General features: G+C 33.4%; 1 protein-coding gene and 1 long non-coding RNA gene across 4 annotated transcripts; one reads left to right on the forward strand and one right to left on the reverse strand.

The window, feature by feature from the left end:
• The first annotated feature begins 824 nt into the window (after positions 1–824).
• Positions 825–5,843, forward strand: LOC125496095 (uncharacterized). Its single transcript, XR_007272789.2, has 2 exons — positions 825–1,189; positions 1,282–5,843. It is a non-coding gene; the product is annotated as an uncharacterized LOC125496095 (long non-coding RNA).
• A 5,149-nt stretch (positions 5,844–10,992) lies between these two features.
• Positions 10,993–16,042, reverse strand: LOC104889280 (zinc finger CCCH domain-containing protein 30). Of its 3 annotated transcripts, none has more exons than XR_789551.4 (3): positions 15,767–16,042; positions 12,375–14,587; positions 10,993–11,951 (listed from the first exon to the last, which is right to left on the reverse strand). XR_789551.4 is itself a non-coding variant. In XM_010674475.4 (2 exons), exon 2 carries the CDS (start codon positions 14,476–14,478, stop codon positions 12,457–12,459), a length of 2,022 nt encoding a protein of 673 aa, XP_010672777.1. In that variant the 5' UTR covers positions 14,479–14,587; positions 15,767–16,041; the 3' UTR covers positions 12,061–12,456. The 3 variants fall into 3 exon arrangements, 1 of the variants encoding a protein (XP_010672777.1); XR_789550.4 differs by lacking the exon at positions 10,993–11,951 and adding an exon at positions 12,061–12,281; XM_010674475.4 differs by lacking the exon at positions 10,993–11,951 and having other exon boundaries at positions 12,061–14,587; positions 15,767–16,041.
• Positions 16,043–22,300: the final 6,258 nt, after the last annotated feature.

Here is a 22,300-nt window from a genome sequence, read left to right on the forward strand (position 1 = left end):
GGTTGGGATTATTTATGTGAATTTTTCTATAAAAAAAATCTTCCTTCTCTCTCATCTCTTTTCTCCTCTACATCATTCTTACAAAGCATTTCCAATTTTATTGTTAATCATAAATTCCAAAAATAATGGTTTATCACTATCTCTCATTTTCTTTCTTTTTCTGTCCCACCACATTTTCTCTCTCTTCAAATAATTCTATAGAGTTTTATTATCGAAGAACCACAGGTTGTTCCCCCTCACTCAAGTTTGCATCCATAACAACGACTTAGTGGTAGGAACCTAGTCCTGCTTGAGTTCCTTCGTTGGACTGAATCACTCTTAACGTTCCATATCGTTTAACAATTTAGGTATTCCTCTCAATACGTTCTTTCATGGTGCATAGACGTTCAGTTCCCCCTGACTAGTGACACTCTTTTGACTTTACTCGAAACCTTCTCTTTCTCTCTTTCTTTTTCTCACTTGATTACAAGGTTGGGTAGTGGTGGAATTAGGATTTAAAGTTAGAGGTTAGGGTTTAGTTAGGTTAATTAAGACTAATTAGGGTTAAGACTAATAGAGGTCATTAAGGCCATGTTGATGTATTGCCAAGAAACTAAGAGGTACCCTGTGTATTTTTGAAAAGTGTGAAGGTACCCGGGATAAAACGAAAATTTAGGGTACTTGGTGAAAAAATGTAATCGTTACTTATGTTTATATCATTTTTCAAAATATCATTTTCACTTACTTTTATTTATATACTTTATTAATATTACACTACCTACTGTCATTTATAATACACATAATGTCATTACTTATCACTTCCATGTCATTAATTATCACTTCCATGTCATTATATATATTCACTAAAGATATTTGATTTTTATATTAGTTTTCAAGAAACTATATTATCTTTCACCAAAACCCCAAACAATACTCCCTCCCTCCCTCTTTAAATGTTGCTATATCATCTTTTCTCTCTCTCCTACTTCCATTTCTTCTGCAACTCCTTTTCTCTCTCTTCTCACCTTACAAAAATTCAGATCTTGTTGATTCTAGTTCAAATTCCATAAAGAAAAACACCAAAACAATAATCTAGACTTTCTTGTATTCTTTTGAGACCAAATTCTTTTATTTTTATGTCGTTTGAGGAATTAAGGGTTTTTCACTATTTCATCTTCATCAATCCTCCCACCGTAGCAAGCAAAAAGAGGTTAGTTCACAAGTTGGGTTTTAGAGGTTCTTCACATTTGGGTTTTTTTTTTTGTTCTCTCACTCCCAGCGAACCCATTTGAATCCTTGAAGAGTTGATCTGGCTGAAAATTCAAGTTCATGAAGATTTAGATAAAGATTTGAGTCTTGTTGGGTGATTGAAGATCTGGATTTGCAAGGCCTCAAAAATGGTGAATTCACTCCTTAACTCCAAAATCTCGATTTTAATTTTTTTTTGTATGTTAGAAACAAAAACCCTCGTTTTCTCTATTTTTGTTTTTCTCATGTTGAGTTTGGTTTTATACTTTCGGAATATTTTTCGTCTTTTTTGAATGATTTTCATATTTTTCGTGTTTTTTGACTGATTTTCAGATTTTGGTTAGTGGACTAGTGTTATTTTTCGCATTTTTTGCTCTAATTTGTAGTGTAACTAATTTCCAGCAATTATGTGTTCATTTTGCAGATTTTGATGAAGACGATGTTGCTGGAAATTTTTTGGTTAGATTGTTCTACATTTACATGTCTGATTAAGATGTTGAGCTTATAACTTTAATCAAGGAGTTTAAACCCACTTGATTTTTGCTTTATTGTTGTTCTGTACAGTGGGCCCAAACTCTTTCCTTGATTTGTGTGAAAAAACAAATGTAGAAACATTATTAAGACAGAGTGAGTAATGTTTTTCCACTCAAAAGAAAAAATCGACAAGAAAACGCAACAAAAAAGCTAAAATATTTCTCTCTTCTCCAAACAATTGTTTTTCCACTATTACCCCCTAGTTTCTGTCTTCGGAGATTTGATTTAAGTATTAAAAATGATAAAAGCTGAAATTGAAGAAAACAAATGGACAATAAAAAACTCTCAATAGAAGAACAAAATGAATGCGCAAGAAATCGCAGCATCGCAAATCCCTCATTGTCGCCATCTCTGGCGTACTTTCCGAGGAAACTCTTGTCTCTCTCCAACATCACCGCCACTTTCCCTTCTCTCTCCTATTTCTTTTTCTCCACACATGGTTTTGCCATTATCGATCTCATTTGAGGCTGAGAGGATAGAGAAAAAGAGAGGAGAGAAAATGCTCAATAAGAACTTGATTTCGATAATTGTTTCCACTTATTGTTGATTAATTTTTGCAACAAGAATCAAACCTCCATCGTAACTGCTCCAGCAGAGTGGCCCGACCCACTATAGCATCAAGGATCGTCTGTGCCATCTCCTTGGCCCAGACTTCAGCTGCAGCACCTTCCCCTTACCCCCAACAGCCCATCCCTTCCCTCAATATTCATCCCCTTATTTCTGGAGTTCAAGTCCAGTCTCAGCATTCACCCTCATCGCGCTCCGTCTGTGGGGATGTAACAGAATACAATATTTTTTAGGATATATTTTGAGCTTCAATTTCTAATCTGGATAGGTTTCCTAATATGTATAGGATTATGCTTATGTTGTAAAATATAAATATTGATCAATTGTAGTCACTCCAATTACGGAGTTACATCCAAATCTAGCATCCACCTATAAGTGTTTACCTTAAACTAGTTAAGTATTACCAACTACATTACTCTAAATGCCAAATTTAAATAAATGTTCACTTGGTATCTTAATTGTTCTATTTCAATTTAGATCAAATGAATAACGTGTCTTCTCATATAATCATCACCTATATATGTTTATTGTTTTTCAATATTCATTTTCATTTGCAGCTAAACCAAATGCAATTGAATTTCATTGTATTAGCATTTAATATTTTCTTTTTTTTAGGGGATTTAATTATTTCCTTATAGTTTCAAGGCTAATGAATAATGTATCTTCTCTACATCTATTGTGTCTCCCAAACTAATGGAAAAACATAGCAGTGTTAAAATGATAGTACTACACATTACAGGTTAGAATTTTTCACTTATACATCACTAAATGAATACTGTTAAAAATTGATAAACTTTGACTCAAAAAAGTGCACTGCAGCATGTAAGATTAGCGAAAAGGAGAAGATTAGAGCATGTTAGATTTGTGGCCCATATTCTCTAAAGCCCAATTTCTAAGTTGATATGGTGCAAACCAATATCTAGCTCCATCTTATTTCATATTCACAATTTAGCAATATCTATGAAGATCTTGCATTACATCATGAATTCTAGAGATATCATGATGATCCAACGTGGCATCTTTCACATTATGGAAGCATGAATTTGTTGCAAGTTCTTAAGATTTCTAGAGGTATATTGCCGATTTATGTTGCCGTCATATACAAACTATAAATAAGTGTTGGGCATACTTGATGGTGATCGTCCACAAATCCAAGAAGCCATACATACTAAGCCTTCCTACCATATTGACCATCCTTGTTTATAACCCATTCTGTATAATTAATCCACTGTTCTTCTTTGTAATACTCTTTTGTGAGTTTCTTACTATAGTAGGAGTTGTATAGTATACTCACCCTAATAATATTTAGGGTTCTTGTACTCTCTTATTTTCATATAGTGGATTTTCGGGTACTCATCGTCCGTGGGTTTTTTGCCTCTATGTGAGGATTTTTCCCACGTTAAATATCGTGTGTCCATCTCTTTTACTACTTTTCTTGCCACATATTTCCAACTATTTATTTTGCTCAATCTGCATCTTTAATTTGCTTTTGCTACGCACCCACAACCCTAACAAGTGGTATCAGAGCCAAAGGTTGTTTAGAGTGCTATTATATTAAAGATGTCTTCGGTAACAAAGTTCGAGATTGACAAATTCGATGGCAAGATCAGTTTCAGCATCTGGAAAGTCCAGATGAAGGTCGTTCTCACTCAAAGCGGATTAAAAAGTGCACTTGATGGTAAGAAGAAAAAGCCATTTATTATGACTAACGAGCAGTGCCAAGAGTTGGATGAAAAAGCGTTATCTACAATCTAATTGTGATTAACTAACGAGGTACTACAGAGGTTATTCACGAGGAGATTGCTGCAAGGCCATGGTTGAAGCTCGAGTCCCTCTACATGACTAATAGTCTCGTTAATAAACTTCGTCTCAAGGAAAGGCTTTACACTATTCGGATGGCCGAAGGTACTTCCATTCAATCTCATCTTAATGAATTTAATTCTATTATTATTGATCTTGAAAATTTGGATGTCAAGATTGAAGATGAGGATAAAGTCGTGTCATTAATTGTCTCCCTACCTCCTTCGTAGAAGCACTTCAAGGAAATCATGTTATAGGGTAACAGTGATAGTTTATCTTTTGAAGATGCTAAATCTCATTTACTCTCAAAAGAGAAATTTGACCTTGAAGTGCATTCTAATGATAATAATGCCAAAGGATTAAATGTAAAAGGGAGGTCGCATGGAAAAATAAGTACCAAAAATGGGGTCATATCTAATGGGCATAAATCTAAGAATTTATGCAAATATTATAAGAAGCATGGGCATAATGTTTCTAATTGCTTAAAATTAAAGAAAAAGCTCAAAAGAGAAGAAAATGAGAAAAAAGCATTAGAAACCGCACAAGCAGATTTTGGTGAAATAGAATCTGATGATGTTCTTTTGGCTACTTCTCCTGGAAGAAGTAGAACTTCTAATTGGGTGCTTGATTCCAATTGTACCTACCATGTTTGTTCTCAAAATTAAAAGATCACTCTACCAATTATAAATCGGTGAAGAATAAATTTGTCTCTATGGGCAACGATTCCTGTTGCAAAGTTCATGGTATCGGCTTTATTTGGATCAAGACACATGATGGTAAGATCAGGACTCTGTCTAATATTCAACATGTTCCCAATTTGAAGCAATACATCATTTTTTTGGGCACTCTTAATTCTAAAAGGTGCAAGATTTCGGCTCAAGTTGGAGTACTTAAAGTCTCCAAAGGTGCTCATGAACTACTGAAGGTCGTCAGACATAGAAATCTCTATGTATTACAAAGATCTTCAATCATGGCTTCTTCCTACACAACCCCGATTCGGCATCAATGTCGTTATAAAAAAGGTTCCAGCATGTCACATATTTCTAAGCCCAATATACAATTGGGCCAGTGTGACATATCTACATACAATTCGGGATTTATACGACGAGTACATAAAGGATTTAGTCCAAGGTGGAGATTGTTGGGTTTGTGGCTCATATTCTCTAAAGCCCAATTTTTAAGTTGATATGGTGCAAACCAATATCTAGCTCTATCTTATTTCATATTCACACTCTAATAATATCTATGAAGATCTTGCATTACATCATGAATTCTAGAGAGATCATGATGATGCAACGTGGCATCTTTCACATTTTGGAAGTATGAATTTGCTGCAAGTTCTCAAGATTTCTAGAGGTATATTGCCGACTTATGTTGCCGCCATATACAAACTATAAATAAGTGTTGGGCATACTTGATGGAGACCATCTACAAATCCAAGAAGCCATACATACTAAGCCTTCTTACCATATTAACAATCCTTGTTTATAACTCATTTTGTATAATTAATCCACTATTCTTCTTTGTAATACTCTTTTGTGGATTTTTTTCTATAGTGAGAGTTCTATTGTATACTCACCCTAATAATATTTAGGGTTCTTGTAATCTCCTATTTTCATATAGTGGATTTTCGGGTACTCATCGCCATGGGTTTCTTTGCCTCTATTTGAGGATTTTTCCCATGTTAAATATTATATGTCCATATTTTTAACTAATTTTCTTGCCACATATTTCCAACTCTATTTATTTTGCTCAATCTCTACATCTTTAATTTGCTTCCGCTACGCACTCACAACCCTAACAAAGCATATAATAAGGAAAAGTGGGTAAAAATTTGATGTGATAGAAACAATAAAAGTGCTCGAATAAGATTAGTTAATTAGAATGTTTTAACTCTCCTAATGCTTTTTTTATCTTACCATCTAAAAAAAATAGAATTTTGGGTTAACATTTTCTTATAGTAATTTTGGATAAACATATAAAACAACCTAAAATCTAAATTGTGGAGAGGAAAAAGAAAAGAAAAGGTACAACGCAATTTTTAGCTTATGACGCTTCTTGATACATATCTTGTGTCTTGTGATGGTATTATGGATATTTAATAGAAACCAAAAAAATTACGCAGATAGGGAAATTGTTAATTTATACATACAATATTTATGTGCATATTATCACTAGTACAAAAATGTTAATTTACGTCGAACAGTAGGACAAACAACGCAGATAGGGAAATTGTGTCGGTTCCCATTAAGCACTCAACAAAAATTAACTAAAGCAAGAAACCAAAAAAAATTGCATCGAACCTTGCCTTCCAACTGACACAAATTATTGATTTACGTCGATTCTCGTATGTCAACACGCATATAAGAGTTAGACATATGCACAAAATAATTATAGATTGCGTCAATGTAACATAAGGTGCGACGCAAATCAACTTACAATATATAAGCCCCACCTTCTTCAATTCACTCCTCGACCTAGATCTCATCCGTCGTCTCTCGCTATCACCGCTGATTTCTTTAATCTTTCTTGTTTTGTTGTTGATTTCTTTAAAGCTTTCACCGTTTGCCTCTCATCTCTCAACTCGTTGTTGATTTATTTAGGTTTTCGAGTTTCGTCGTTGATGTCACCATTTATTACAACTTGCCGCTGAAATTGAGTGTTGTGCGAAGTTAAAGAAGCATCAAGAATTTGAGTGATGTACTCTTAGGCTTTGTTTGGCAGAAAGGATTTGGATGGAAAAGAAAGGTAAAAATAAACTTTCTCATGTTTGATAAAAGAAAATAAGAGGGGTTTGATTGGAAAGGAGAGGAAGGGGAAGGAAAAGAATACTCCTAAATCCTTGATTCGATCCTTTCCTCCCAAAATTGGAGGAATTTGACAGGAAAGAAAGCTAACAAGCTTTTACCCATGTTTTTTTTTTTTATTTCCTTCTTTTCCTTTCCTTTACTAATGGCAACCAAAATCCACCAATTATACCAAACATTAGAAACTACATGTATCCTTTTTTCTCTTCTTTTCCTTTCTCTTCCTTTCTTTTCTCTTCCTTTACGAAAAAAATACCAAACAAAGTGTTACTGTCGAGTGCCTGATGAAGTTAAGGAAACATCAGGAAGAATTTTGTTTTAGTTTCCATTTGTTGAATTTATTTACAGATTTAATGCCTGGTGAAGAAAATGACGATGTGGTGTTGAATTTCTCAGTCATTTCCAATATTTTTTTATATATTGTTGATTTTTTTTTCTTCTTCTAATGTATCTAATTAATCGTTGTAAAATTTATTCTAGTTTAGTTTTAGTTTTCATTTGTTTAGTAAGTTTCTAGTGTTAAAGTTACTTTTATATTTTCTTTTTCAGATCAGTGAATTTAGGAGATTATTTTCTTTCATTTGATATGTTAATCTATTCTGTGGTGGTAAATTGATAGTAGTTTGTTTGCAAATCTGATGATTTTTTTGGTTACATAAAATTATGAGTTTATTTTGGTCGTTTTTTTAGAAGAAAACTTCAATAGGGATGGGGTGGGCGTTGGGTTGGGAATAAAGGTACGATGCAAATCACCTAAAGCACCCTCTGTAGCATTCTTATGCTGAACCATCAACAAGTGGTAGGAAGTGTTTTCATCTGTTGGGGTAAATGTTCGATGCAAATCACCTAAAGCCCAACCTAGCGCAACAGACACGATTTGCATCGGATCCTGGTCAACATCCGATGCAGATGATTCATCAATTGCGTCAAACATTCAACCGACCCAGACTTGTCTCGATGATTTGCGTCGAGACCTGTAGCGTTGATATCGAAAACGACGCAAATGGGGGTCCGGAAACCAACGCAAATCGTGCTTTTATCTACTAGTGATTATGAATAAAAAAAGACTTGTTTCCTTCTTTAAACTAACATTTTTTTCATATCGCACAAGAGTGCGATGTGCCATCTTATGGGCCCAAAATCCAGTTACATCTTAAAACATCAAAAATATTGTTTGAAATTTAATGACAAATGTAAACAAGTCATTCCTTTTAATTTCATATATAACTAGTTATTTTACATATCAAATATAACAATTAAGTGGCTTAATATATTGTACTTTTACTATAATTACTATGGCGTTAGATGAGGGCAATTGCTCAAATAATATAAATAATAGAATTTAGAGTAGTTATTAATAATCGATTTTCACTTAGAATTATCACTTTATCAATTGGATTAGTTTTTAAAACACTTCACTTTGGATTTCATGATATGGAGTCAAGAAGATTTTTCTTAAATACAGTGAAACATAATCAAATTATATACTTCCTCCGTTTTGAATTACTCGCTACACTTTGAAAATTCCACTATTCATGAATGAGGTTTGACCATGCATTATTTACTATTAGATAAAATCAAATATTATGATGTAATATATTAATGGATTTGTCTCAATGTATATTTTTAGAAAATCAAAATTTTATACTTTACTGTAATACGTAATTAAAGATATTAGTAGTCAAAGTAGTGCATCGACACACGTGAAAGTCAAAGTGTAGCGAGTAATTTGAAACGGAGGAAGTATATTTCTTCATTTCCTAGTACACTATATGACTTTTTGAAACCCGTTAAAGTAAGTAATTCATGGACTAATTAAAGACTCTTTTTTCTTTGAAAGGTAAGTACAAATTTCAAAAAAAATAATGCATCTGTTAAGATGGAGGGTCTATGTGCATAAAAGACAAGAAAAATTATTAAAAGAGACCGTCTAATTATAATATAAAAATAGACTTAGTCACTAAATGGATTAAATTAGTGACCGAAAGAAAATTAACCTAGTCACTATTGGGCTTATTCTCTTTTCAATATTGGGCTTACCATTGCTTAATTTTAGTTTAAAAGTAGGCGGTCTCTTACAAGACAAACTCAAAAGACAATATGTTTGTTGACATATATAGTACATATATTGAGTCACATATGCACTTACGCTTTTTATTTGATATTGAAGTTTAACAATTCATACATACTAATTAGAAATTTAATTAGCATATTTGACAAGATGTTAGAGTTTAGGTGCCTTATATTATAAAACCAACCTTAAAACAAAGCGTGGATTATGGACTAGGGTGCACAATGCTCATTGTGCACCCAAAAAGAACATACAATTAATATAAAAGAACACGAACTTTTTTCAACAACTTTTTTACTTTAAAAAAGAACACACGGCTTACAATTAAAGAACGTGTAAATCTATATTTATAAAAAACAAATGTTTTAATGAAAAGAACATATAGTAAATGAACATCTACACTTAAGGTAAAAGAACATATACCTTTTTAATTTAAATTTGAAAAAGGAATCTTTACTTTCAAAATTTAAGGAAACAAATAACAATAATTTTTTAAAATTATAGACTCTAAAAATGATAAAACGACGTAGTTTAAAAAAGGGTGCACCATGCTCTACATGCACTTGGGTGCTGTACTTATTTGCGACCTTAAAACCTAAAGGTATCCTATTTAATTTAGCAATAGGTAACAATTGGGAGGAGTTAACTCTTATTGACCGAGCATATAAAACTTGCTTATCCTTAGACCTTAGTCTATATTATCAGATCAAAATAAAATAATCAAATATAAGTTACAATAATAGGAAATACAACTAAAAGATTAATCATCTAATTGATCTCAATGTTTATTATGTTAAAGTACATATTTTCAAAAGGCATGAGACAAATTATGAACAATACATAATGTATACATTGTTGATGTAAATGTGAAGAATCCATAAACTATGAACTTTCACCCGTTGTATCAAATATTCCCATAATTTTGATAGGGAAAGAAGAATTGTAAAGAGATATGACAAGTGTAGACCAAGATCAAAAGCAGTTGAAAGGAGCATTGCATATGATACGATAAAAATATGTTACCTTTTTTTATTCGTTTGTTTTTGTTACTTTTACTTTCTATCATAATATAAATCCTTCGATGTGTTTAACAACAAATTTTAGACAAAAAAGCAAGTCTCAACAATAGGGATAGAGATGACAAGAGCCGAGGGGGATAAAAACAGTTGAAAGGAGCATTTGGCATATGATATGATATGTTACCTTTTTTTGATTCCTTTGCATGTATTACTTTCTATCATGTTACAAGTCCTTCAATGTGTTTGATAACAAAATATAGACAAAGAAACAAGTTTCAACAATATAGGGTAGAGATGACAAGCGCAAAGGAGGATCAAAAACAGTTGAAAGGAGCATATGACATATGATATGATATCTTTATTTTTTATTCCTTTGCTTGTGTTACTTATCATATCATAAATCCTTCAATATGTTTAATAACAAATATAGACAAAGAAGCAAGTCTCCACAATCAAAAATTATTAAAGGAGACGGTCTAATTTTACTATAAAAGTAGGTCTAGTCATTAAATGAATCAAACTAGTCAACGAAAGAAATTAACCTAGTCACTATTGAGCTAATTTTCTTTTTAATATTGGGCTTACCATTGCCTAATTTTAATTTAAAAATAGACGATTTCTTACAAGACAAACTCCTCCACAATATGTGGTTAAGAAAGATGAAAAGTGATTAGAATTTAGAAATAACTCTCCTAATTGATCATTTTTTGGACAAAAAAGGAAAAATACAAAAAACTGAGAAAATAAGGAAGTAAGAAGTGCTCTTCGTAGAAATGAAATGTTGTCATTTGTAACCATTTTTGGATACGGTAAAACTTTCAAAACTCAATGGCTCTTTTTTCTTGGAAAAAGAAAAGAAAGAAAATTACCAGGAGAAAAACATTTCAGCACCGAAAGTTAAGGGGTTGAAAATGGACACAATGATACTCTATATTAGTGGTTTCTTTTCACAAAGGAGAGTAAGTAATGAGACAAGAGAACAATTTTCAGCCAAGGTTTTTCTACCCTTCTTTTCCACATACTTTATTGTAAAGGTACAAAATGAGCTAGAATAATGATACAGAAAAGCTCAACAAGACAACAATAGTAAACAACCATCACCTCATTACATTCTCAGCATCTAACTGTGCTATCCATGACGAAAGTGATTTCAAGTGCCAAGAAAAAAGTGTCAACTTGTCAAGCTCATGACTTATCTTGGTGTTTGAGTTTATTTGATCCAAGATAGACCAAACATAATTTCATTAGAGAGAAAACCTAATCACAACATGTACAAAAATTTAGGGTCTTGAATGTTTTCAACCCGAAACTTGAAATAACTCAGAGAAAAAAATAAAAAGGTTTAAGTTTGACCTAAAAGCCGCTGGAAAAGTGACTTGTACCAAGAGCAGAAGGTGATAGCCTAGTGGTGTTGGCATCACCTCTGATCTCAGAGATTCTAAGATCGAGTCTCACCCCTTACAACGAAGGATCCCCAAATCCCCCCCCCCCCACCCGGCAAGGGACTTCATCTTAAAAAAATAAAAATAAAAATTTGGCTTGTACCAAGTCCAAGTTTACCCATCACAAACTATCCAGCAAACTAAATTTGACATGTCTAATCCCAAACATCTAAGTTTCGTGTGATCGAACATAGGAAGTAATAATTCCTAGGCAGTTGATTTCCCTTATAATTCCATTTCCAAGGAGGTACATACAATTGTTTGATTGATCATAAGAAACTCAGTTATTTCAAGAGGACTTAGATAAGCAACTTTCTCCATTTTTGTTTCGTCAACCAAACAAGTTCATGTTTACTTCAATTCCTACGTACTCGCCATGCTTCTTTATCAAGACACCCAAACAAGCACTAAATTAACAAAAATCACGGGTTCTGTCTTCAGTATGATCCAACCTCTATACTAATCTAGTTTAGAAATATTTGACCTGAAATAAAACAAGTGAATTTATTGAAAACTTTAGTTCCAGCCAAATTATATAGTAAATAGAAGTGCATATTTCTCTCAATAGAGAAGAAACTAACTCACTAATGATGTACAGAAATAGCACCAGAGTTATGATTTACAAAATGAGGAGGCAATGAATTCAATGGAAAAGAGATGGTAGATACATGAGATATATTGTTCCTTTCATGAAACATATTGCTAAGCATACAAAGCAAAATCGACTAGGCCAAGGCCAAGCCTTTCAAAATAATGGCCGAGAAGCACCAAGCCTCGCAAGAAACATGGTGCTACAAGATTTCACCCTTTCTAACTACATTAGCAAGAATATTTTGTCAGAATGAATATCATAACTAGCAAAAGAGTAAAAAAAATATGATTAAAAAGCAAACTTCTATCTGCTTACCATGCTCCATTCTTTCTGCTACCTATCTTGCCTCATTGCTACCAATAAAACCCAGAAAGCAAAAGACAAGTAACATTGTTCTTCAAAATCTTTCAGCCATATCAACTACTTCAGTTTGTTCGTTCATATAAGAACTGTCAACCGTTGATGATGTCGTACCTGCAGCCTTCTCTTTAAGTTCAGTAGGTGATTCTTTGACAAGCGACTGTACCCAAGAAAGATCAGGCTCTTCACCATTATTCCCAAGCTCAAAAGACGAAGATCTCCTGAGTTTACCCAATTCTTCTGTGTTAGTACCCCAGTCTGGTTTCCCATTGGAGGAACCCCATCTCGACCAAGAATGAACAGGAGAACCCACGATGGCACCCAAGTTGGTTCCGAGATCCCTAGAGCTGAGACTGCGGAACTGATGAAGCTGTTGCTCTCGTTGAGCAAGCATAGAAGCCCGAGCACTCAGTGGGGAGATGGGTTCCACACTTCGAGGAGACATTCTTCCTGACATCAATGGATGCTCAACTACTCCTTTAGGAGAGAAATTTGTGTTGATTGGAGAGAACATGCCTTGTTGCTGCTGGAACTGGTTGAAAACAGCAGACTTATGAGTAGGCGAGTAAACACATGAACCCAGTCCTTGATCGTTGTAACGTGGAGATGAGCTTTCCGCAGAAAAGAGATCATCCAAGTTAGAAGGATTCAGAGTTTTTGAGCGATTAGAACGGTTCAAAGAATTAGGATTCATAGAGAGGCAAGAAAATTCATTCAGGAGCTGTTGCTGTTGTTGCAAGTCATAATCTTGCAGCATCTCAAACTCTTCGGCGGCAAGATCTCTTGCATTGAGAGATGATCTCAATCTACTGGACTGGAGATTGCTTCCCGGGAGACGCAGTGATGGAACATCTGGATGTGGCCAAGCCAAGGAAGAGTGAGAAATGCCATTAGGAGCTGATGGTGACATTGGTGGTGTGAAAGTGGATGGAGACATAAGCGACGAAGGAGATCCGGGCATAAAGTTCATTGCTGCAGCAAAATCCATAGAGCTTGAAGCACTTGAGCGGGGTGAGGGAACAGCAGAACCAGTAGATACATAAAGAGGTCTGAGTTCATCAGTTGCATGAGCAAAGAAACAAACTCTTCTAGAACAACTTGGGCCATCCTTGCAGAGGCGTGTTCGGTATTGAGCTGGGTGGAGCCAACACTCAAAAACTCCATGAGCATACTCACACATATCCCCTCTCCTACAAGCTCCTTTTCTGAAATCAGGGCAAGGAACACAGCTGTAATGGTACTTCCGAGGATCCCTTCTCCTAGCATTTTCACCTGGATGAACAAAAGGGCACTCTGTCCAATCATGAGAATAAGCACGAGAACAAGGGCGGATTTTGAAGGAGTACATACGGAACTCATCAGTTGCATAAATGCTGTTCTTAATATCAGGTATAGATGGATCAATGGGGTATTCTTTCTTCTCTGATGTGTAAGATATAGCTTGGGGATCATCAAACTTTGAGTTTATCGGGGAAGGTGGTGAGTCTGAATAAGACGAAGGAGATCCATTTCCTGGTGAAGATGAGAGCGGTGGTGAATTCGAATTCGAAGTGGTAGTTGAAAGCCTTAAAATGCGCTCACTGATAGAACCATGACCAGCAAGGAGTTCTTCAAGAGCATATTTTACATCATTCTGCTTTGGTGAGACCATAATAACATCAAAAGGCCGATGTCCATCAGCATCAAGTGCATTATGGTCAGCACCTGCCTCCAGGAGCAACTTCACAGCATCAACAGCATTCACAGAACCACCAGAAGCAGCACAGTGCAGTGCAGTACTTTTATCGTCTCCGCATGATCGGTTAACATCAGTAATGGCAAGAGAGAGAATCAATTTCAGAACATCCATACTGCCGTACATTGAAGCAACCATCAAGGGAGTTCTATGCTGATAGACCATCTGTTTGGATCCTTTTTTCCTAACATACCACAACCCAACTTCATCAAGTCCAGATGGATCATCCTCAATTAATCGTTTAAACCCCTCCACATCATTATTCGCAGAAACTTCAAGCAAACTTGAAAATGTATCTACTGTTTGAACAGTCAAGTGATTCATATCTTTCAAGGAGGGGGACTAGAAAAGAGAAAGGAAATGCTGGCCAGAGTTATAACAGCTTCTAGTCACCCAAATTTACACCACATGATATCATTATCTAAAGCTCCATCTGTGAAAATATTATCAAACTCATAAGTACATATAAAACCCTTCTACTTCGGATTTGGGAGAAAATCACAGAGAAAAGTGAAAAGCAAACACATGAAACTGTTGCTATCCACACATACAAATATCACCGAAACAAAGAGATCCAACAATTCTTTCAAGTAAAAAACGAACTTGAGTATATTCCACAGCATCGATTAATAGAAAATTAAGTTAAATGAACCAATATAACCAAGTTTCAGACAACAAAATCAGTAGATAAAGCTCTGGAATCAAAGAACAGCTTCTTGATTGAACTTGAAACAAACTCGAAAAGACGATCCACCATCAAAAGAGAAGCCAACCAGATATTCACGCAACAAATTAATCAACCAAGAGCATTCAACATAAGCAAAAAGACCCCTCTTGCAGCAAATTTAGTAGCTCGTTGACAGCAAGATGGTAATCAAAAGTACACATGTAAGATAAGTCTCAGGACTCAGGGTTCAACTTCAATTTCTTACTAATTTGATAGAATTGAGGATGTGGGTCACATGCAATAGTTTCTAATGGATCTATAATGTTACTTAGATGTTCAAATTTGATTCATCCGTGTGAACAATAGTCTCTAATAAGCAAAAATCACTATTCCTAATCTTTCAGATAAAATCTTACACCACATACTTAATTCTATATATGAAGAACAAAATCCAAAACAAGGGTTTTTTTAATCACAAAACCAATTTTATTGTCCAAAATAAAACATGGGTTTTAATCCGTACTTTCAGCAAGTTGAGACACTCAACATACATTACAAAACAAAATAAAACAAAAAAAATAAATCAACAGAAACTTCTGATTTTCCGAGGTTTTATCTACAGAAACAAAGTCAAAAGAGTAGAACAAAAAAAAACCCACATCAAAAATAAACAAAAAAAACACAACCCATTTAACAGAAATTATTAGGGTATAATATATAAACTTACAATAAACAATAAAAATCACAAACATGCAAGTTAAGCAAAAAGAACAAATCAAACCCATTACCCCAAAAGAAAAAATTGCTCAATAATAAAAAGAAAGAAAACCAAAATACAAAGTTAAAGAAGCATAATATTATCAGAAACAAATTACCCAACTAAAAAAAATGATCAATATCTAAAAATCAAGATTAAAGAAAAATAGAAGGAAGAAAAAAGTTCACCTTTTTATTTAATCTTTTTCTACTGCAGCAACTAGAGAAAACCCAAATGAGTAAAGAAGGGAGGAGAGAGAAAGTGAATAGAGAGAAGTTAAGAGTTCAGAGATCTACTTGAAGAAGAAGAAGAAGAGGAGAGAGAAAGAGTTGAGAGAGTTCAGAGATCTAGTGGAAGAAGAGAGAGAAGCAAGAAGAAGGAGAAGAAGAAAAAAATGAAAAAGTTGTGAGTAGAAAAAAAGGAGAAGAGCGCTTCTTTTCTTTCTCTCATTCACCATTTCCTATGAACGGAGGGCTTTTTTAAAAAAAAAATATTTTAGGGGAATAAAAAAATTAGTACAGTTTTTTTAAAAGATTTTTAGAAAAGAAATGAATTTTATTGAATAATGGTTTATGTCTGTCCAATAGAATTAAGGGGACATAATAGTTAAATTAAATTGATAAGCACGTATGCGGTTTGTCGTCGCTATCCTGGCTTAGTAATCTAATGTGATTATGTGTATATTATTAGGTTGTACCTACCAATTGTCGCATGCCATGTATTGGCAAAGGTGGAGGTGTGTGTGTGTATGTGTGTTGGGTTCTTTTGGGTATTGGAACTGAATTTTTGACAAAGGTAAAAGTGGACATGGAGAGGAGAGTACGGATTTACTCCGAGTGGAAATGAAAAAGTAAAGAAATCATATTTCATAGGTAAGAAACCTAAATATAATAGAGTAAGTAATGGGATTATAAATTTATGCTTATTTTAAATCGAGTCTTTTGCAGGTGTATTTTACATTTGAGTTGAGCTTGTTACGAGTTGGATTCATTCGAGTTTTAGTTTTGGTTTCGATGGATGATCAAATTAGGTTGGGTAACAATCAAGTTGTAGGATCAAATATCTTATCTGAAAATCCATTCGGTTCAGTGGTTATCAAGTCAAGTTAACCTTTGTTCTTTGAGTTTTTTCGATGTCGCGTTTAAATTAGATGTTGTATTAAATATGGTTTAACACTTGGATCTTCGACGTTTACGAGATTTTCTCATTCGTATTCATGTGATTTATATGTTTCGATTTTTCATTCGTTTGCGTGTTTCGATTTTCATTCGTTTTTTTTTCATTTTTCATTCATTTTTTTCCATTGCTTTAAAGTACAATTCTCGAGCTTTTTCGAGCCGAAGTTTGCGAACCTTCTCGAGCGAGCCCACGTTTTTTTTCCGAGCTCGGTCCTTCTCAATCTCGAGTCAAGCCGAGCCTAGCCAGGTTCGGTCTCGGCTCGTTAACACCCCCAGTAACACTATTAACAAATTATGTATTATAAGGCTATGTTTAGTTCACCTGAAATTTTCTGATCTGAACTGATCTGATCTGATCTGAACTTATTTTTTCTGATCTGATCTGATCTGATCTGAACTGATCTGATTACAAGATCTTATCTTTTAGATTTTTCTCAATATATAAGAAAAAAATAGTCATGTGGGGTCTTGTTTGATTCGTCTCAATGAGTACTTTATTAATATTCAATTATTAGAATTTTTACTATTATGTTATGAAAGATATAATGATTTTTAAATATAAGCAAAATCTGAACTGATCTGAACTTATTTTTTCTGATCTGATCTGATTAGATCTGAAATAAGCAAAAATAAGGTGAACTGAACATAGCCTAAGTATAGCAAGAGTAATAATAACAATAAATAATTATTAGTTGTAGACACGTACATAATCGTGTCTCTCAATTTTAGCACTTGATCATGATACATACTGTAACAATAATAATTATTGTAATAATAATAATAATAATAATAATAATAATAATAATAATAGTATAACAATAATAATAGTATAACAATAATAATAGTAACAATTTACAATGTGCAATTTATCATTGTTGTTATTATTATGTTTCTTATTATTACCACTACTTCCTCATTTATTTAATTGAGAATTTACTTTTGCACATGAATCGAGAAAGGTGTAAAAGGTAGTGAGAACATGTAATACCCCAAACCTTAATCTTGTCGTATTAGATACTAATTATGTTCATTAGGTTAATTGTAACCTAAATTTTTTCGTAACCATCATGGTTAATTAAGATTATTTTCTAATAGATAGTTACTTTAATTATTTCAAAAGCAATATTTGTTGTGGCAATACTTTATTTACTTATTATAATATGGTGTATAGTTTTAATATTTTCCTAAAAATGAAAAATTACCGTGACCACACATTTCATATTCTTCCTCGAGTTCCATCTCTTTACTCTCCAAGGCTTCTATAAGACCTTGCTCCCTAAGTATTCTTCACCATTAAGTCTTCATTAATTTAATGAATTTTTTCTTTCCAAAATCACTATAAATAGTGGGTTAAATTTACCATTTCTCACCCACTTGAAAATTACAAACTATAACCACAACATCCATTTACAGCATCAAGTACAAATCTAAATTTCCATTGATGTGTCCTATTCTTGTTGAGTATCCATGAATGGCTCTAAATACCCACTCTCTCTTTCCTTTGATTTTAGGTTATCGTACTATTTTTCCCCAATATCTTCTTCTTACATTCCGAATTTGCATATAATTCCTTGATGAAAGTTGTAGATCTCAAAAACTTATTGAATTTAGACACAAAAAACACTCAATTTGGAGTTGGGATCAAAGAGTTAGACCCTCTGGATGTTTTCTGTTGTTGCTGTCAATTCTTATACGTCCCTCTTAATTACTTCTTTGTTCTAATCATAATTTCATGAAACCCAAAAATCTATTTATTTGATTAAGAAAGCTATTGATAATTTGGAGGATGGTTCTTAGAGATTAAGAGATGATGATACTTAAGGAGTAAAGGAAAGGAATTAGCGTATAAGGTAACCTTTATGTCTAGTAACCTATATGATTACCCGTAAATATTACGTGTAACCTTTATGTCTAGCATTATATGTGATTGCTCGTGTACGTTAAATGTAACCTTTATGTCTAGCATCATATGTGATTGTTCGTATATGTTAAGTGTAACATTTATGTCTAGCATTATATGTGATTGCTCGTATACGTTAAGTGTAACCTTTGTGTCGATCTAGCGCCCTATATGATTGTCCGTAAATGTTTTATGTAACCTTTATGTCTAGCCTTACATGTGATTGCTCGTATATATCATGTTTAACATTTTATGTCCAATGAATATGTGTATGACCGTGTGTATATGTATATATGACCATATGATACTAATAATGTAACAATATGCTATATAGTGTGATGTATACGATATCATGAATGTTATATGTAAATTATGAAAGTGACATGTATCCTATGTATATTATGATTTATGGATGTTGTTCGGGAATATTGATATATGTAAGTTTTATAAAATGTGAATACGTGTATCCTATGTATATTATTCATGATTTATGGATGTTGTTCGGGAATATTGATATATGTAAGTTTTATAAAATGTGAATACGTATCCTATGTATATTTATTCATGATTTATGGATGTTGTTTGGGAATATTGATATATACAAGTTTTATAAAATGTGAATGGTTCTACTGGCTTGGAGTTATGAACTGAACTGGTAAATGGGCAAGTTATGGGTGGAGGAATTTTATTTACGAGGAAAAGGACCAAGAGTGGTCGAATGTTAATGTTCATGTGTCTGTCCAAAATATGTACTTGCCAATGAACTAAGATCACGTAAATGGTCCTTGCCGATAGACTATTCAATGTTATGTTTTCTGACAGTATTATTGAACAATTACCAAAATGATGTAGTATGTGCCTGTGTGTGAAAATGTTTACGAACTAAAACCCTTTTTACAGGCTAGAGTAAAGTTATTGAGTTTTCCACTCATTTTAGGTTACTAGTATGTGTTTTCTTTTTTTCTATTTTATGTAATTATTCAGGTATTATGAAGATAGCTCAAGTTCAGTTAGGACATGGATGCTCCGGATGGATTATGCTGAAGTGACTCTATACATTTTGGGATTTTTTATCATACTATGTATTATGAGTAATCATTATTACTCTAGTTGAGAGTTTGTATATTTTTAGAGACTATTTTAAGACTATTATTTTGGGTCCATAACCAACAGCTTAAGTTTCGTTTTCGCTGCCAATTATGAGTATTTAAGGTTATGGATTTTCGGGGCGTTACAGAACCAAAGTAAAATTAAGTAAAAAGTGAAAAAGGTGGAGATAAATTAAACTTAACAAAGGTAAGAGAAATATGCTAGACCAACACAAGTAGTGATAAAGCGCTCATTATGAGTGGATAATTTGTACCCTCACAATAATTTTATTTTATCCTGAAAAGTAACCTTTATAAACATGTGATCTCTGTCGAAAAGTAAAAAGTTGCATCTATTTGTGTCTACTCCCAGCTAAGCACGCTTAACTGTGAAGTAACTAAGGAAATGAGATTTCTAAAAGAAAGATGCATCTTGTTGGAATGAGTAGCCTGCTAAATCCCTTTAAAGCAATCATGATGGCTATTACATACACCTAGAAGTGATCATGGGTCGGGCCGGGCTGCGGCCAAAAAAATTTTGCCCATTCGTCAGGCCGGGCCGGGCCTAAATTGGGGCCGAATTTTTGTGCCCGAATCCCGCTATTTCGGGCCTAAATTAGCGGGTTTTTGCGGGCCAAAAAATAGACTAAAAAGTCGTTTTTGGCTTGCCCAAAGCCAAAAAAATACGGGCGGCTCGGCCCGCGGGCCGAAAAATTCTGCCCAAAAGCGGGTTGGGTTGGGCCAGGCCAAAATGATCACCTCTACATACACCCCCTTTGAGAACAGCAATACCCTTGTTGCGTCTGAGGACTCCACATATTCGGCCACAGCGACCCGGCCCGTGGGTCTCCCAGCCTGGAAACAAATCACATATATATTCGACACGCAGTCAGTTATTGTAAAAGCTCGTATTTTTAAGCATGTTTTAAATTAAGTAATTATGTTTATTAGTTTAACTAAGCTTTAATACCTATGAAAAAATTACTTGAGAAACTTGATTTTACTATAATTATTTTATTGTGGGTTTTTGTAATACCCCATATTTTTAGTATTTATTTAAATAATTAAATATTTATTTTATATTCATTTTCTAAAATAAATATTTTTAGCAAAGGGTATTTTGTATTTCATCTGATTTTAATTATTTTGGCGGGAGTATGGCGCCAAAATTGGATTTGTTAAACTTTTGGTTTTAAATCCTAGTCAAAATTATTCAAAAAACCAAAAAAAAAAAAAAAATATTTTTTTTTAGGCCATTATTTTTGACGGGATTGTGAAGTAAATGGGGGAGTTTTGTTTTCCAAATTTATGATGAAGGTTACAAATCTTGGTTTAATCTCCTAATTTATGGTGAAGGTTACAAACTCTTTAATTTTGAAAATTAAGTACTACTTATTCTACTCCTATAAATACCCCATACCTTAAGCCATCTTTTCCACACAACAACTTTGAAGAATTCATATTCTTACTTCAAAGTTCTTCTTTCTCTTCCTATGTATTAGTTTTATATTTCTTATTCAAGTTTCAATTTTCTTTTGTTAAGAAAAATATTTTCATATTTCTTACTCAAAAATATTATGCTCATGATAGATCATTCATGTTTAAATTCATGATTAAGTTCATGTGGTAGATTGCTTGTTGGTTGGCTATGAGAAAGCTCAAGTATAAGAATAAGTGAAGATACTAGTATTAGTTTGTGCAAGATCAAGGTACGTTATGTAGCTAGATCTTTTAAATTTGGTTTATATGATAAAGTTGTTTATTGATTTTATATGGTTGGATTGGTTTAGAAATTTGGTTTGAAATGGTTACAATATTTTATTATTACTCTTGAAAGTGAAAAGAAGGAATGATTTTATCAATCATTTTTATATAGAAGTTTTGTTATCCTTTTTGGAAAATTAAATTATTTTTACAAGGAAAGGTTGATTGGTTTTTATGAACTTTGAATGTTCAAAAAGTTGTTTATGAGGAAGGAGGTTTATTCATGACTTACAAGTCATATTATTATTATTTCCGCTTGATTAATATCAAGAGATTCAAAGTCCACTTGTTGGCAATTATAGTTACCCCTTGATATAGCTCCGTGATGGGATGACTAGCTTGGGGGGTGCACACTTAGCAAAATAGAAGGGGGATAAGAAGAGGAATTGTTTTCAGGATTTTTTTAATCCAAGTTGTTTGGAAAGAGTTTTTCTTAAAAGGTTATTCTTGAATTATATTCAAGTGTTTGGAAAGAGTTTGTTCTTAAAAGGTTTTCTTGAATTATTATTCAAGTGTTTGGAAAGAGTTTGTTCTTAAAATGTTATCTTCAATTATTATTAAGTGTTTGAAAATAGTTTATTCGTAAAGAGTTATTCTTGAATTATTGGTGATGGAGTTTCAAAATGAAAAATTGTTATGAACTAACAAATGTGTTACTTATCTAGTACATTTCATACTCAGTTTTATACTGACGCGTATTTCCTTTTTCCTATTTGGCTTTGCCCTGTTTACCTTTTTGGTAAGCAGTTTTACAGGTGAATTTTGGATGTGCATGGGAGCATACTAGGAAGG

The sequence above is a fragment of the Beta vulgaris genome, chromosome 3, assembly GCF_026745355.1.
Source record: "Beta vulgaris subsp. vulgaris cultivar EL10 chromosome 3, EL10.2, whole genome shotgun sequence".
Classification (NCBI taxonomy): Eukaryota; Viridiplantae; Streptophyta; class Magnoliopsida; order Caryophyllales; family Amaranthaceae; genus Beta; species Beta vulgaris.

What these genes read in the sequence shown, in the direction of transcription:
- LOC104889280 (XM_010674475.4), bottom strand. Translation starts at nt 14,478, where the DNA reads ATGAATCACTTGACTGTTCAAACAGTAGATACATTTTCAAGTTTGCTT.